Source organism: Adiantum capillus-veneris, chromosome 26 (genome assembly GCF_014529385.1).
Source record: "Adiantum capillus-veneris isolate H3 chromosome 26, ASM1452938v2, whole genome shotgun sequence".
Classification (NCBI taxonomy): Eukaryota; Viridiplantae; Streptophyta; class Polypodiopsida; order Polypodiales; family Pteridaceae; genus Adiantum; species Adiantum capillus-veneris.
This window is the reverse complement of record NC_140956.1, coordinates 78,923,593-78,941,198: the sequence shown is the minus strand read 5'-3', so window position 1 is coordinate 78,941,198 and position 17,606 is coordinate 78,923,593. Positions and strand designations below refer to the sequence as shown.

The window sequence follows — 17,606 nt, the reverse complement described above, 5'->3', positions numbered from 1 at the left end:
TTCTAGCTTTCCTTGTCAACACAAGTATGCTATCTTTCCCTGTTATACACAACAAAGCTCAATAGCTTGGATGGTAGAGTGTTGGCCTCTTACCCTCATGGGATTGGTTCAACCCTCGTTCATGCAAGGGTTTAGAGGGCCTTCTTGCGTGCGCAGCCAACGGTGCCTCGGTGTTGGTCGAGTTTGCCTTGGTTACCCACCCTAAGTCGCCCGTTGTGGAGGACGTAGGTGGGGCGGCCACGGCCGCTGTCTGTTGATTGTCTCCTTGTGCTGTGCACAGAACTCTATGCTTGTCTTCTTTTTACTGCGCTGCTGGGGTGCCTTCAAATCGTGGGGAAGGAGATGTGCGTCACATGCACATGCAACCCGCTTTTCCCCTTTCCCAAGAATAGCTCTGATACCAGTGAAAGGGCGAGAGTAATATGTGTGTTAGTCTCCACCCAGCCATGCTATCTTATAGCCTCTCCCTAGCCTACACACTGTCCGGCCGTTGTGTTGGTGGCCTTGCCCGTAGGACCCATGTCCTTACACAAGGAGACTCATAGTGCACTTGCTAATAGTCACTTCATCAACCACGTCACATGAATAAGTTGTCGCTATCCCAGGATAATCATTTACTTATGCTCTAGTCAAGTCCCGATTATTTATCCAAAAAATGGCTTTAGTCGAAAACCATTAACTGGTTTGGCAATTACCTACCTTGACTCATCAGCCAAAACAAAATTATTAGGCCCCACAATTTTAGCTATCTGAAATGGTCCCACATACCTCAGTTTTAATTTGCCAGGTATGTGTCCTAGCTTGCTATTGTAAACCATCACCCAATCTCCTACAGAGAAAATTTTGAACTTTATGTTCCTACTTTAAGCTTGTCTTGTTTGTTAAATAACCTCTGCAATATACATGCTTTGAACTCTATCTTCCCCCAGTTTTAGTAATGCTTCCTTCGTGCAGTTTGCTGACTCTTCAGGAGACAGTTTTTGTTGAACTGCAACCCTTAAACTTGGCACTAAAACTTCCATAGGAACTACTGCGTCCAATCCATACACCAACTTTAATAGTGTCATGCATGTAGTCACTTTAAATGCAGTCCTAAAAGCCCAAAGTGTTGAATCCAACTTCTCTTCCCAATCTGTCCTATTCTAATTGACCAACTTCTTGATTATCCTAAACAATATCTTATTGGTACTTTTTGCTTGTCCATTTGCCTGAGGATAGTACACAATTGATTTCTTATGCAGGATCATATGCACTTCAGTTAGTTTATCGATCACTTTGTTGATGAAATGTCTTCCCTGATAAAAAAAATAACTCAATAGGGCATCCAAACCTGGTCATAATATTTTTATACAAAAATTTTGCACTCCTTGGTGTGTTATCTTTCAAAGCCACAACTTCCACCCATTTTGTGCAATAATCAGTTCCAACCAAGATGTACATGTTCTGTATAAACCTTGCAGGTGGCTTGATGGGACCAACAAAATCTAATCCCCACTTTTGAAATGGTTCTAGAGGTAATATAGGTTGCAAGGTCATCCTATCTACATTCAGTGGCCTGCCCTCTCTCTAACATAACAAACAATTTTTACTGAATTCTTGAGCATCCTTTATAACATTTGGCCTCCAGAGTCCTGCTTGAAATATTTTCCTTGCATTAAGATCTCCTGAAAAATGTCCTCTTGAATTACCTGCATGAGCTTCTGCCAGTACTGCTCTTTGTTCAAACTCAGGGACAGATCTCATGATTACTTGATCAATTCCTCTTTTGTACAAAACCCCTACAATAACTTTATAAGGTTTGCTTATTAATGCCAATCTCTTTCTTTGATCCTTAGTCATTGCTTCAGGTAACACCCCTTCAGTCAAAAACTAAAGCATGTCTTCATATGAGTCCCCTGACTGTTCAGTCACCTGAACTAAAAACAACTCTGCATCAGGCAATTGATCAGGGACACCTCTAAAATCTTCCTCTCCTGTTTCCAATCTGCTCAAATAATCAACCGCTACATGAAGTCTGCATGGAGTATGAATTACTACATAATCAAATTCTTGCAATAGCAGTATCTATCTTGTCAACCTCCCTGAAAGGTGTGGTTTATTCACCAAGTAGATCAACGCGTGGTGATCCACATGAAAAATCACCCTTATTGTCAATAGGTAATGTCTAAAATTTTGCAATGCATAAACCATTCCCAAGCACTCCCTCTATGTAACTGTGTAATTCTTCTCTGCAGGTGTCAATGCCCTGCTTGCATAGTAAATAGGTCTGAACCAGCCTCTACTGGTTTCTTGCATTAATGTTGCACCCACTGCTACATGAGATGCATCCACAAAGATGTGAAATGGTAACTTCCAATCAGGAACAATCAACACTACTGCTACAGTCAACATGTTCTTCAAAATCCTGAATGCCTTGCTCTGCTCTTCTCCCCATTCAAATACAGTATCCTTCCTTGTAAGCTTTGTTAATGGTGTGCAAACATGAGCCAAGTACCTTAAGAATGTGTTATGCCACTTGACTTGTCCCAAAAATATGCTCAATTGTTTAACTGTTCTTGGTTCTGGTGCCTTTCTAATAGCTTCCACCTTTCTTGGATCAATAGAAATCCTTCTTCAAAAATCACATTCCCTAAAAGAACTCCTCTTTTCACTGCAAAAGCACACTTGGCTGGATTTAATGACAATCTGAAACCACAGACTCAAGTGTTCAAGATGCTCCAACTTCTTTCCAAAAACACTAGAATCATCCAAAAAAATCCTCATAAATGTGGTAAGGAATTCAAAAAACACATGTTGCACTGATTTCTAAAATGTTGGTGGAGCATTTTTCAAGCCAAATGTCATCACATATATTGCTAGTATAAACTCCCCATTCAATCACAAAGGCAATTTTTTTCCTGTCTTCAAATGCCATTGAAATTTGGTTGTAACCACTAAAACCGTCCAAAAAACTATAAGTTTCATGTCCAACTACTGCATCCAGCAGTGTATCACAAAAAGGTAAAGGAAATGGATCAGTTACTGTAGTAGCATTCAGTTTCTTGTAATCCACACACACCCTAATCTTTCCATTCTTCTTTGGAACTACAACAATTGGTGACAACCAAGTAACTTCCTCCAAAGGATAAATGAAACCAACATCCAATAGTTTGTCAATTTCTTCTTTAACCTGTTTGGCATAGTTAGGATTCATCCTGTACCTTTGTTGTACAACTGGAACTGCGTCTGCTTTCAAATTAATTTTGTGTTGACAAAATCTACTCCTTTCATATCTGTGTATTTCCATGCAAAAACATCTTTGAATTCTAACATCAATTCCTTCAATTTCGGTTTAAACTCCTCATCCATATTTGCTGATACCTTCACTATCTATGGTTCCTCCTGGGTATTCAGATTCATTTCCTACAACTCATCCTAAGTCACTCTAGTAGTTCTTGCTATTTGATGTGCAAAGGCTCTCTTTGCTTGCTTCAATAGCTTCCTTCTCTTCTCTATTTTCAATCTTTAGGTTCTTCAACAGCTCATTCCCCATCCTGTTATTAGATTGTTTACTCCCTTGAGTAATTATTGATTCCTGAGTCATTAAATGTATTCCATCATCTTCTGGTTGTATCACATATCTGGTTGCTATCTTTTGCACATCCACTTCAAAAATAGGATGAATTAGCTCTAAGAAATTGTTCTTCTGCATTCTCTCCAATTTCTTCTACCATATTCACTCATTCTGAATGCAGTGCCATGGAACTAGGTGGTATTACCTTTTTTGCATCCATTTGCATTCTCACTTTCTTCTTTCCTCTTTTGATCACTATAGAGTCTGCTCCCCATAGTTGCTTTACTCTCACTGCTCTTAACCAGGGCCTTCCCAACATCATTAGATAAGAGCAAGTAGATTCTTCCAACCTGAGAACCATAAAGTTGGCCCCACAAACTCCAGTCCCCCAACTGAGATTTGAAAATTCCTCAAAATTCCCAAAGGCTGAACCCGTCCTTGGTCTGCCATTTTCACTTGAAAAGGTGTTGGATCCCATTTCAAGAGATTCAGACGATTGCATGTCGACTCTGGGAGAATGTTAACTCCTGGACCTCCATCCAAGAAAACTCTTGGAACAAACACTCTTCCAATAGATACCCCCACTACTGGTACCTTGTAATTGACATCCATTGGTAGGACTTCACATGCTTCTCCGCAAAACTTTTCTTCAGTTTCCCTACCTATTGCCTGATTGGTACTTTTTACTTCATTAGTTAATCTTTTCAACACTTGTTGGGAAAATGCAGGTACCAACTTCAACATCTATTTTACAGTAAATGCTATTGGAGCTGACAACAAAGCTTCATAAAATTCATCACCATTGCCCTGCTCTTTTACTGCAGTTTACTTTTGTCCAATGAACTTTTCCCCTGATCAACCAAGGATCTTGCAGCAAACTCCCATTCTTCAAACAATATATTCCCACATTGGGACTCTTGTACTTCCTTGAGTGCTTCTGCTCTCACTTCTTTCTGCTCCTTCCAATTTACAGTACCCTGATTTTCTTTTTCCTGCACAATTTCCTTTCCTGGCTTTGATTTTGATCTTGTTACAACCATGACATCAGTGCACCTACTGCTTTCAGGAATATCCTCAATTTGGATACATGCTGCACAATCACAGTTGTAATGCTTACTCATCCCTTGAGTATACTGACAATCTTGTACTGTTTGAACAGGTTTTTGTTTCTCTTGATGGGACTCTACCATGTCCTAAATCCACTCTTCCTCAATCCATTCTTCTTCAATCCATTCCTCCAGCACTAGCAAATTAGCCTCTTCTGGAGGTCTCTGTTGCTGCTGAGATGGAGGTTGTTGATTCTATTCCTAAGGCCTGTTAATATTGTTGTTATTGTTATTGTTGTACCTAAGGATAGGAATGACTCTTTTCTGTGTCTACACCATAGTTCACAATTAGGACATTGTCTATGTTCTAGTGCTCCACAGTAATTACATTGCAACAACTGCTGCATATTATTTTGACCTATGTTATGGTATCCCCAATTATTTTGGTTATGAAACCTCTTTGAGGTACAGGTCCCTGATATCTCCTATTAGCACCTTGAGGAGCTACCATATTTGCAGTTGCCTCCCTCATTTTGTGAGTAATATACTCAGGTCTTCTCTCCCTGAAATCTGGATTATAGTAATAATCTTCATATTTCATGACCAAATCTTTGACAAACCCGACAATATGGTTTTTCTGACATTCTAAACTGATTCATTCCAATTGTCAGCAATTTTTTCTGAATGATTTTGTTGACTGCATCTGCAGTTACTACTTCCTTTCCCTACTTCTTTTCATTATTTTGCTTACCCTTATCTTTCTTATGCTTCTTGTTTTCCTGCTTCTTCTTCTTTTCTAACCAATCTTCCTCCTCAGTACCAGTTTCCTCAGGAGTATCCTGATCTGAATCTTCATCTTCTGACTATGACTCTTCTGACTTTGAATGTGAATCCTCAGTCTTCTTTTTCTTCTTCTTCTCCTTTAGTACTGCCTTTCCTCCATATCTTCTTTTAGCTCTTGCAACTGCTTCCTCCAAATCATTAAAATCCTGTGAATTTGATAATGGGGGTCTCCTTGCCACTGCACTTCTGAACTCCTTTTTGAGTTCCTTACAAAAGTAGTCTCCCAATTCCTCCATAGAAGGATGTTGTGTTGCCTCCATTCTATTTTTCAAATTCCTAACTTTCTGTGCATAATCTTCAACCAAAAAATCTTTCTGCTTCAATTTCCTCAACTTCTTCAAAATGTATTCAGGTGTTTTATCCTCCCTGAACCTTAATAAAAATCTCTGCCTCAAATCATTATAATCAGTAAAAGCTGCCATGCCATACTACAAGAACCAATCCATGGCCTTACCATGCAGTGTTGCTGCAAAATGCTCTTTCTTCACTACATTCGGATGTAACGACTCATAACCACTTGCAGACCACCTTGTTTGAAACTAACCAACGTGGCCGTCAGCATCTTGGGACTTTTTCCCGTTGAACTTTGCCGTGTCCACTTTGGGATTTGATGCAGCCATTGGAGGTATCGAAAGTGTTTTGAGTACTCTTATCGAGAGTGGATTGAAAGGTAAAGTACCTATCCCTGATGGTACAATCTGCAATTGTCTTCTTGTCCTTACAATTGTCTGAGTTAACAGTACATCAACCAATTGTCCCAAAAGTGGATCTGCTGTGGGAGGACTTGTTTGTTGGCCTCCTTGGTTTTTAGGTGGGGTCTCCTGCAGCCTGTGTTCAGGTTCTTGCAGTACAATCCCCGCCCAACAGTTTCTTCTCCTACAGCAAGCCCCCTTACAGGTTCTTCTTGGTCATCACTACTCGACTCTTCTTCATGTCTTCCCCTTGCAGCAAACTCTCTCCTCAGTCTAAACCCTGTGCTATATGAGTGTTGTGGTAAATTGGACCCTTTGCTTGACCCACTCATACATTGTTTCTTCTTTTCTATCTTAAATACTGTACCGACACTTTCCTTTCATACAGACTGTAACATGAAGGTAAATTGCATGCCCCAAAAGGTAGAAATGAAGTAACTAACTTGTCAGCAATTGCAATTTTGATTTTCCCTGGAAGATTCGGGAAGAACTCCTCCAAGAACTTTGTTGCATATTCCTTAGACTCTTCCTGCAGGGGTTACCCAATTTGAAAATTCCTACAGGTGGTCTATATCAACCAACATATCAATTCCCTGTTGCATCATATGGTTCAGGATGAATTCGAACCAGTTGTTGTAGGATCGCCAATGTGTTAGGGGCTCACAGCCCTAACAGGTAATCAATACAAGAATAATTCAGTATAAAGATAAACAAGGCAGGAGACTGCACATTTAATCACAGAACTACATAGTACATGAAGAAGAAACACCATACTAAGGATAAGAAAGTACTACATTCACTGTATATTCATCATCACCATTGAACTACATTAAAAAAAAGCAATACGAGTACAAGGAACTGCCAAAACGGCATGTCGGTTACATCCGAAGACTGCTACACGCCATATGACCATTCGAATGTTTAAAACTACCTAGGCATAAAGTTCATGTGTAAGCAAACCCCTAAGGCCTAAAGCTAAGACCTTAGTTACAATAAAAAAGTAAGTGCCCTGACACATCAAACAGTAACATCCATGTACAAGGTTGTGGCTCCTTGTAAAAGCCAAAAGATGGTATTGGGCATGGTTTGTGTATATGAACGTTTGGGTGCTCATGGCACAACTCTTGCATGAGCTATGCCGTTTTTTTTCTTGTCTATTTCAATATAAAACAACTCGCTATAGTGAGCATTGCTACACACACGCACACACAAAGATGATGCTTAGTTACTACCCCTTGTATAAGGAAAATGAAGAATATTTATTTCATCATTAAGTGTGGCACTATCGACAAGCTTTATCTAATAGCCGTCTCCCAAGAGTTCCCACTCTAAACTAAGATGGTATGTAGGCCAATAAGTAGAACTACTAATGTATGTGATCAAGATGGAGGGCATATGGAGCATGGCCATGCTATAAAGCCTTAGGTACTCTAAATAGAAGGGTAAGAGGGCTCCCTTATATAGCCTCCATACTAGAGAGCACTACACAAAGTTGAGGACTCTCTCACGGCATTACACCCCCACCCCCCCTAGCTACAATAGGTTGCACACAAGTACATAGTGAGTTGGTAGCAATAGCGATATTCAAAGCAAAGCAGTAGCTCTCCTTCACTAGCTATTGCCTGTGAAAAGGCAATTCAGTAATCTTGTGGGTGGGTGAAGTAACCCCCCCCCCCCCCCCCCCAAAAAAAAAAAAAGAAGAAGAAGGAAGCATGCAGAGAGATTTATGGAATTGCAAACGAGTGGCTATGGGGAGCATTGAAGAAACATAGAGGAGCTGGGTCACACCCTAGAATAGTAGGAGTAGTGGGGGTAAGAATTAGCCAATTATATACAGGTTCGAGTTTTGCAACAAATTTGTTGAAGCCCTCTTACAATACCTACATGTATTACGCTAAAACTACGACATCTATGAGCTCTCTTGGTTTTGAGGCCACTCCAAGCGAATCAACAACCCACACATTTTTGCATACTATTGCTGGAAATCTGTTGCTCTCTTGCATTTCCCATGCCACCAGATGTGCTTTGTTCTATCAATTCCGCCACTATTACATGGTGTGACTCCGCTCTTAGAAGGCTTATGGGGGAGCCCCCCATTCCAAGAGGAATAGTAGAGACTAGATCTTCTATCTAGAGAAAGAAGAGGAATCTAAATTAGGTGAGGCACATGGAGATGTGGGGACTTTTATATCAAAGGTGGGGGAGAGAAGGCGTCGTGACTCGTGATATGGAACCTTGATTATTATTCATGGAATTCGATCCTCGGAGCACGTGTCAAGTGAAGCCAAGAAACGAGGGAGACAATTGTGTAATTTGGGCAAGCAAATGTGTAGGCTATAGAGTAAACGCAGGGGCGCAAAGCCAGATCGTGAGAGAGAGAGAGAAAGAGAGTGGGAGAGGATGTGTGAGCGAGAGAACGTGCGTGTGTGCGACTCAGAGAAGCGCAGAGAGAGAGAGAGAGAGAGGGAGGGAGGGAGGGGGAGGCTGTGTACGCGTGTGAAGCTGTGATAGAGGGCTTGAGAGCATTTGTGTGTGTGTGTGTGTGTGAGAGAGAGAGAGAGAGAGAGAGAGAAGCTGTGAGAGAGTGCGTGCGCGTGTGAGCCTGTGATGAGAGCGAGAGAGTGTGCGTGAGCGCGCTTGTGTGTGTGTGTGTGTGTGTGTGTGTGAGAGAGAGAGAGAGAGAGAGAGAGAGAGAGAGAGAGAAGCTCCCTGCAAGTTGACGCAGCGCGTGGCCAAGAAGGTAGGGCTGGCAGAGAGTATTATTATTAAATTATATAGCAGATCAAGAGAGAGATGTGCATGGCAAGGAGGGGGTGGAAGGTGGTGCGGCTGCTGTGGGTACTCATCAGGATAGCACTTATAGTGGTACTAGACAGTGGAGGCGCGCAGGCTGGGTGCCGTAGTGCTGCTAGTGAGACAAGACCGGACGTGCTGCAGCGACCGGGCGAACCGTGGCTGGCGTTGCCAGAAATCCGGCCACTGTGCTCTCCATCGCCGCCTCCTCCCCCTCATTCCCCGCCCCCGCCACCCTCCCCTCCTCCCTCGCCGCCCCCGCCCTCTCCTCCTCCTCCTCCTCCTCCTCCCCCATCGCCGCCCCCGCCCTCTCCGCCCCCTCCTCCGCCTCCCCCTTCTGAGAATGCGGTGCTCTCCAACATCAGCCTCTCCACCGGCACCCTGGAGCCGCCCTTCGACCAGTCTGTCTTCAGCTACAGCGTCTCCCTCAACAGCTCCACCTACCGCCTCCAAATCTCCATCGCTTTCCCTCAAGACGTATGTCCTCTCTCTCTCTCTCTCTCAACAAACACACACACACACACACTCACACACACACACAAGTCTCGAGTTCAAACCTCTTCCCATAGAACTTTGAGGTCTCTTAAATTAGTCCTAAGATGCTAAATGATGAATATATGTGAGGCGGTATTTTGGTCATGCACACACACCGTGTGTTCCATAAGCACATGACATTATAAACTCACTATTTAACAGTTCAGCATTGTGTTTATAAGCCATAAGCATAGAGTCACAATTTCCAATTCTGAAATTGTCACATATGCGACACAACATGTCATTGTCTTTATTTATAAGCCGCAGTCATCGGGTCACACTTTCTTTCCAATGCTCAATTACGGATAACCCGATGACCTAGGTTGCTTTCCACATGTCAGCCACACAACAAATATATGTTAATGCACCATTAATAGATAAGCCGCAATCATAGGGTCACACTTTCCAATGCTCAATTAGATAGCCCTAGCACATGGAGCTGCTGCAGCCAGCTGGCCAGCAAGGGGAAGGAGGAAGGTAGCCGGCTGCCATCGAGTGAATCTCGAGCACAACAGGGCTGCCTGCCAGAGGATCCAAGGTCCAGAAACTGCCACGTAGGAGAGGAGGAGACGGGAAGAGACTGCAGAGGGTGAAGAAAGCTTGCCGGGGAGGGTGAGCCTTGGGCTACGCTGGCCAGCCAGCCATGGTCCGACCACAAAAAGTGTTGGCCACGTTAGTGCACGCACCTGCAGACCCCCTTTTAGCCGGCTGGCTGGAGCCTATGTGCTCATTACAAGAGATAATCCAATGACCTAGGTTGCTTTCCACATGTAAGTCATACAACAAATAAATGTTAATGCACCATAAATAGATAAGCCACAATCATGATTAGGGTCTCACTTTCCAATGCTCAATTAGAGATAGTCCAACGACCTAGGTTGTTTTCCACATGTTAGCCATACAACAAATATATGTTAATGCACCTTCACAGTCGGGGGTCAGGGGGCGTGTAGTCTGCACCGTACATCTCCACGACATTCCTACGCAGAAAGCAATGCTGCAATCCTCAGATTGGCACCATGTCAGCATGCGGAATCCAAAGGTTGCTCCTCCAATCAGGTGCTCCCAGATCAGCAGCCGGAATGGGCTTAAGGTGACGACACCTCAGCAGCTGTAATACTGTCGCACTGTGTCGTCAGTGTGCACTGCACCTCCTGCAGATTTTCGCATCAGATGGCCCCCCTCCCCCCGACTATGAAGGCCGGGAATGGCCCTGCAATGGCCATTCCTGAAATAATGCGCTCCCACCATGGCTTCCGGCCTCCGCCGATCGCCATGGGGTCGCCCATTATTTCAAGGAATGGCCACTGCAGGGCCATTCCCTACACCATAGATAGGTATAGCCATTATTCAATTGCCCCATAAGCCACACAAAGCATTATAAACATGCAACATTGCATTGTTTTTATTTATAAGTCATGATCATCGCAACATGAGTCACAATTTTCTATGCTTGCATATGCCACATGTCAAATGCCAGACTTCCAATCCAAAGCAAATAGTTTAACAACTTTGGCATTGTTTAGGCTTTCACTATACAAGATGCATTGTGTTGGCAGGAATCTATAGCTTACAATGTGACCGTGAATGGCACTTGGGTGGCAAGCAAGAATGAATTTACTCTTCAATTACCAAACCAAGGCGAGACTCTATCTGTGTTTCTTTATGTTTATGCAGATGGGTACTTGACCTCAACATATACGATCTATGTCACAAGAGGTTAGTTTCGATCTTTATTTATTATCTGCTTCTAATGCATCTTTTTTTGAGGAGGGCGGCGGTTTGATTGCAGTGGGAGAATAATAAAATTTAATTCTTTAAGTTTTTTTTTTTTCAATCTTTGCATAGGTTGTAGGCATTGGGAAAATCTTGATTATCTAAAATATTGCCTCCATAAACACTAAATGATTACACGAATCAATCAAATAATCTCTGTATATATTTAAGAGCAACTATCTTAATGTTCATAAGTGACACTCATTTAATGACTAGATCTCTGTAATCTGTTATCATTCACCTATGTAAAAAACTATATTTAAATCGCTAGATGTTAATTGGTGAGGTTTTAAGCTTGTTTTGAAAGAATGGGCTGTTAGTATGAATAAATGAGTGAAGAATGAAGCTTTTAGGAAAGCTCTTCAGTTGCACTAGCAATGGCTAAGTTCTACGGATTCTTATCTATTTTTCGGTTTCCCCTTTAATCAGCATGGCCACATACATTCTTGTTATTTCACACATACACTCTTGTTATCACCATGGTGAAAAGACCAGCTTCTTCGAATTTGCTAACTCTATATAGAGCTCTCGATGCTTGCGGTTGTCCTAAAATGTTTATTTTTCTTTAGTGTTAGTTATTTTTACAAATTTTTTGCCAATTTTGGGATTGTTCTTGAATGGAAATAATAGTATTTCAGAATGGTGTTCCATGTTCCACTCACCCATGACAAGTCACCCATCTCTTGGATAAGTTGGGTGAGCATTGAAACAAAAGGGTTTCTAGAGGGAGTTGGGACATGAAGTCGCCCAAACATAGTCCAAAAGGGGAGATATTACAGACCACAGCCATGACAAGTCTTACAGGCTCACAGGCTCCCACCCTTGAAACAATGGTAGTGAAGTGGTAGTGTCACATGACTTTGGTTCCTTGAATGAAGACCCTAGCCACGGCTTGAAAAAAACTTTTATCTAACTAGAGAGAAGGGCAGTACACTTAATACTCTACCGCTTCTTAGGTGAAATTTTAAAGCATTTACAGATATTTATATTGTAACTTCTAAGTTTTTCTTGTATTTTTCAAGGCAAGGTTGGAATCTAGCCATGATTTCGCAATTTTAGTCGGTAAAAATACGCTAATTCGTGTTTTTCTGTTAACACTACGAGTTTTTAGAACTCATTTACATGTTTTTGATATCCTCTCATGGGTTAGTTACCTTCACGTGTGATTATGATGCATAGATTGTCAACTTAGTTTGTCATACATAAAACCGCATGAAAACCGCACGAGGAGTTTCCTTCAACCAAAATATTGTATTAGGGTTTAACAAGGAATCTTCTAATGTAGTGCAAAGAATCTTGGCCACTATCATACACTTATTTTTTAGTAGAGAAAAATAGATACAAGGTACTAAATAACATTTTTCATCGTATTATCTTTTGTGGTTTTTTTTTTTTTTTTTGAGGGGGGGGGGGGGGAGGGGTGCGGGACGTGGGCTTTGACTATAGAGCTAGGGCTTACTCTCACCTAGTTGCGCTCATCGATATTAGTCGTTGAGGACAATGCAATGTCTAGACAATCCTAGAACGAGAGAATTTGGTAGTTATTTTATTTTAATTGACTATTACGAGCTAATAGCTTCCATTTTCTTTCAAGGCTGAAGTTGGACTTCTCATAGCTTCATTGAGGTGTATAGAAAAAGAGCTTTCAAATAGCACTCTTCCATGTATAGGTCAATCAATAATTTCTTTAAAAAAACAACTCGTGGTTCCATAGTCATGAAGCTTTACATGTATACTTGTAGACCAAGGCTTCCATATGGTATTTCATGAATTAATTCATGGAACCTCGTGACCACGTTCTGTGAGCTTCAAGATTTTACCCTTATCAAAACACATCTCATGCTACTAACCACGAAAATAACTGGTTCAATCCGTCATTATGGTCCGGGGAGATGTTGTCAAAAGGGAAGATATTCCGGCACTTGGACCCCCCTGGGGGTGGACGTAACCCACAAGCAAACATTCGTATGGATCCTAGATAAGGTAAGGAGGAAGATGCAAAGGTCAGAGTATGTGCTTCTTCCTTTTTCGAGCACAGTGAAACGTGGTCAATTGTTTATATTCCCTTGCATTGTCTTCAATGGTCCACTGCTAAAGTTAGCCAAATGTAACTTAAAAGAGTTTTTGAAACCAGTCAAAATATTCCTATGGAAGGACAACACTAAAGAATCGACACCCTGGCAATGGGCGGGTTGGGATACCATTGCAAACCTTGTAGAGCAAGGCAGGATCGCGGTCATTAACCCTGGTACTCATGCGGAGGGTCAATGTGCCAAGTTCGTGGTATCAATCACAAAGCAAGACTAGGCCTGGGCTATTATGACAAAGGCCATGATCGGCAATGCCAAACTATTCTCGCAAGGTGGATAGTGAAAAGGACTTGAGATGCACGACAAGTTGCTCACCCGTCGGTGGTCCAACCTAAAACTTGGGGGCACAATGGGCGAGCTGGTTAGAACGTGCAACATTGCAACAAAGGCCTTGGAATGGGAAGAGACACTGAGGTACTTCCATAACTTTATAACACACTAGTCCGCGTGGCTATCTAAGACAGAAAGCATCCTGTTGAACCCATTTTGGAGGGAAGTTGCCAGAAAGGTCAATAACAAAGGGTTTCGTGGTTGGGCCAATTTTGGGACAGCAATTGCAGAAGCTGGAAAGGGTTCGATCAACTGGCCTCCCAATTCCACCTTTGTGGGACTGTGAGATTGTTGACGAGTAGAGCTTTAGAACGGCTCGAGTGGAAGGCATGACAGTGGCCCAGGGGCAAACACTTTTTGAAACCGCAAACCAAGGAAGTGCACAACTCCCTTGTGGTCTCAAAGGACTGGTTCCCCCCCCCCCCCCCCCCCCCCCCCCCTAAACAAGTAGTGGGGCAAGCATTGACCGGAATCAAGATGGGCAACAACCGCGAAGAACATCTTGTGCCCATACTAGCCGCTTGAAATGAAGGTCTCTCTGTGGAAAGTTTTGTGGGGAGCCTTGCCTACTAGGGTGAAGGTCCTAGCAAGAGGTATTGGTCTTGATAGATGCTCACAATGCAGAATGGCTAGTGAGGACCTCCCTCACTTGTTGAAGGAATTCCGGGTGATTTGTGGCTTGGCAGGGAAGATTTGCAAGTGGAAAAGACATGGAAGATAAGTTTCTTCAAGAATGATCTCTTCATGGGTGGGAAGATGTTCAGGTATTTGAGAATGCCCTGAAAACTGCTAAGTTCACGGAGATTGTACAAGAAAGTAGGGAAACAATCGTTGTCATTGAGAAGAAGATGAACTATGAGGAGTGGAACAGGGCAATTGATGCCATCATGATTGGGTAGTCTCTTGTCAGGACGAATTTGGCTCCTTGTTCAGCCTAGTTTCTCACAGGTGTCATTTTCAGTATAGCAGGGTGGCTCCCCTATCAATCAATGTATCTATGGTTGTTGGGTGACGCCATGGCTCGGCACGAGCATGACTAGAATCCATAATTTCTTGGTTTTGTTAGTATAATTCACTCACCATTATGAGTTGTGCAAAAAAAAAAAAGGACTAACAATGATAACCTCAAGGTAGCTACATTATTTACATGCCACAAACAAGTAAATGAAAGTTCAACGTGTTCCTTCAGCAGCGTGAGTCATCCTAAAGTATATCCTCTTGTTTAAGTGAGTCAAGAACATAGAGTCAGAATGCTTGCAAAGGACAATAAGCACCCCTTTAGTCTATAGTGTCATATACCCTTCAACAAAATGGTGTTGTAGAGAGGAAAAACACGTCATTGATGGAGATGGTATGATGTATGGTAAAAAGCCAAGCTTTAACACAGGCTATCATGTGTGTTGCGTACGTATTAAACAGGTGTCCCACCAAGCATGACAGTCTTTCACTCCTTGTGTTTGGTATGGCAAGAAGCCATCCATGGGTTACTTGCATGTTTGGTTTCTTAGCTTATACTTTGGTGCTTGACCAACAACGCTGAAAATTGGATGGTAAGGCTGTGAAATATATTTTTGTTTGTTACAGTCTAGAAATCAAAGGTTGCAGGTTGTATCATCCGCAAATGAAGCGTATCTTGTTTAATCGAGAAACCCAAGTTTATTGAATTTAGGCTTGAAGCCTTGACTTGCAAGATTACCATGCACACATAAATTCTAATTAGAATTTAAATAAAGGTGTTTTAGTTGGGCATGCAGGTTGAGATTCACAATAGTGGGTTATTTGTGGGCCTATACTTAGGCAGTCCATTTGTCAGTACTTATGTCCAATCCAGTGTACTTTTCAACTCTCAAAAATGACTTGATGAGTAGGATGTAAATAAGGCAATAGAATATGTAGAGTGAGATTCTTGACATGAGTTCCTTGAGAACGACACAATCCTAGAGAATATGTTGGCCAATATGTATGTGAAGTGTTGTCCCCATGCAAGAGCACAAGTTATTGATCGGATTCTTGCATATGGAAATTCTTGTTTGGGTTCCTTGAGAAGGACACAATCCTAGAGAATATGTTGGCCAATAAGTACCCAAAGTGTGGTCCACTTGCAAATTCACAAGTTATTAATGAGCTTGTAGTTCAAGATGTCATCCCTTCCAATGCACCAAGTATGTCCAACATGGGGAGACCGGCAAAGAAGCTGTTGGTTGTGCAGATCAAGGATGCAAGGCAAGAGCCCGTCTTCAAATGCGGTCACAGATGCTGTGATACCATTATTTAAGAAGCTAACATGCCTTAACATGAATGTAAAGGTCCGGTGTTCTTGGAAAGAAACGCCTTGGTGCAGTGCTTTGGTCCATCTATATGTAGAATGTGGTGTACACTAGAAAGTGCAACAAGGTTTTTGATGACCTTGTCAGTTTGGGGATCTAGGGAGAACATGTAATGATTGGCATTGCTTTGGAGAGTTAGAGAAAGAAAAGGGTGAAAAACTATTAAGTCTTTCTTTATGATTCCACCAAATCATGTGCTAAGAACTATCCTTGCATCTTGAAGACACGAGCTCCAACAAAATCTAAGTAATGCAAACTGGCAATGTCAAATCCCCAAACTATTTTGAAAGGAGGGATGCCATAGGTATTTTCATGCTCCTTATTTCCTTCATAATTAGTTGATTGTTTTCTACACTTCTATCTTTTAGTTCACAGGGTGCTGAAATACTTGAATAAAACTATATATAGTTATACATTTTCACTGAAAAGCCAACAAAAAAATGTGATTTCTCATGTTATATTTTGTGAATTAGTTGTCTTCAACGTTATATTGATATGGTACTTACCTATGAAGCTTCAATTGATAAAGAGGGGGTGGTTTTTCTGAAGACTAGACTAGTTAAGAATGGCAGCTCATTTATGTTTCCCTAGAACTTTGTGATTGAAAACACACTAAAGCTATGCTAACATTTGGTCGTCGCAAAAATCAGTGTATGCCTTACAAGAATGAAGTTGTGTAACAATGTACGGTATTACTGATCATAAACTTTGAATGTTTATTCTAACATCTGATTACCATAATTGGTGTGCAGAAGAAACTAGCAAAAGCGACAGCAATGGAGGTTTGAGTGCTGGCTACATAATCATGATCATTATAGTATGCATAGTGATTGTAGTGTACATAGCATACGCTCTCTATTGGGCATACGTTGGGGGTTGGATCTCTTGCTTTCCTTATCTCCCCTCTAGAGGAAACTCCACAAATTACCAACAAATCTCATGATTATGTAGGCATATTAAATTGGCCATTCCAATTTTGTGTTCACATGGGAGGTGTTTCATGAGTAAATCAATTTTGATAGAGCATTTGTATTCCTCCCTTAAAATCACAAACTTTCATGTATAGGCCACCTAAAGAGGTGCTTTTGTTTGTGACTAACAATGATGTCACCATTTACGATTTTGTAGTTGCTTCTCTAATGGTGACACTATTTTGGAAAGGCCATGCCATCCAGTGGTTGAAAACTCTCACACATTTGAGTGAGAAACGTGGTATCCAATGCAGAAAGTTACACCGAAAGGAATTCTTGGAAGTTTCATTGAGAGAGAGAGAGAGAGAGAGAGAGAGAGAGAGAGAGAGAGAGAGAGAGAGACTGACTGACTGACTGACTGACTGTCTCAGCAAGAATTTTTAGCTTTAGGATTCTATAAAAATGTCTCAAAATGACTATGTCAATAATTTATTATCAATCAAGTGAACAAGCTCTAGCAAATGATCAAACCAGATCTTGTCATCATTTGCTAGAGCTCTTTTCTTTTTTGTCTCATCTTACATGGTTTTCATTAGGTGGACCAAACAATATAGAATGCTTTTTCATCATTCATATCTTCTTTTGCTCGCTTGATTCAACTTTATCTTTCATCATGTGAATTATGGGTTGATCTTGAAATACCATTGCGAA

At 41.7% G+C, this 17,606-nt stretch overlaps 1 protein-coding gene across 1 annotated transcript; it reads left to right on the top strand.

The window, feature by feature from the left end:
- The first annotated feature begins 8,449 nt into the window (after nt 1-8,449).
- On the top strand, nt 8,450-17,107 carry LOC147423708 (uncharacterized). Its single transcript, XM_086501859.1, has 3 exons — nt 8,450-9,404; nt 11,021-11,180; nt 16,737-17,107. The coding sequence occupies exons 1-3, from the start codon at nt 8,928-8,930 to the stop codon at nt 16,925-16,927; spliced, it is 828 nt and encodes a 275-aa protein (XP_086357985.1). The 5' UTR covers nt 8,450-8,927; the 3' UTR covers nt 16,928-17,107.
- The last annotated feature ends 499 nt before the right edge of the window (nt 17,108-17,606 follow it).

Excerpts from the sequence above, each read along its gene's own strand:
- LOC147423708 (XM_086501859.1), top strand. The coding sequence starts at position 8,928 with ATGTGCATGGCAAGGAGGGGGTGGAAGGTGGTGCGGCTGCTGTGGGTA. Across the intron at positions 9,405-11,020 it reads CCATCGCTTTCCCTCAAGAC|GAATCTATAGCTTACAATGT; the intron begins GTATGTCCTCTC and ends TTGTGTTGGCAG. Across the intron at positions 11,181-16,736 it reads TACGATCTATGTCACAAGAG|AAGAAACTAGCAAAAGCGAC; the intron begins GTTAGTTTCGAT and ends ATTGGTGTGCAG.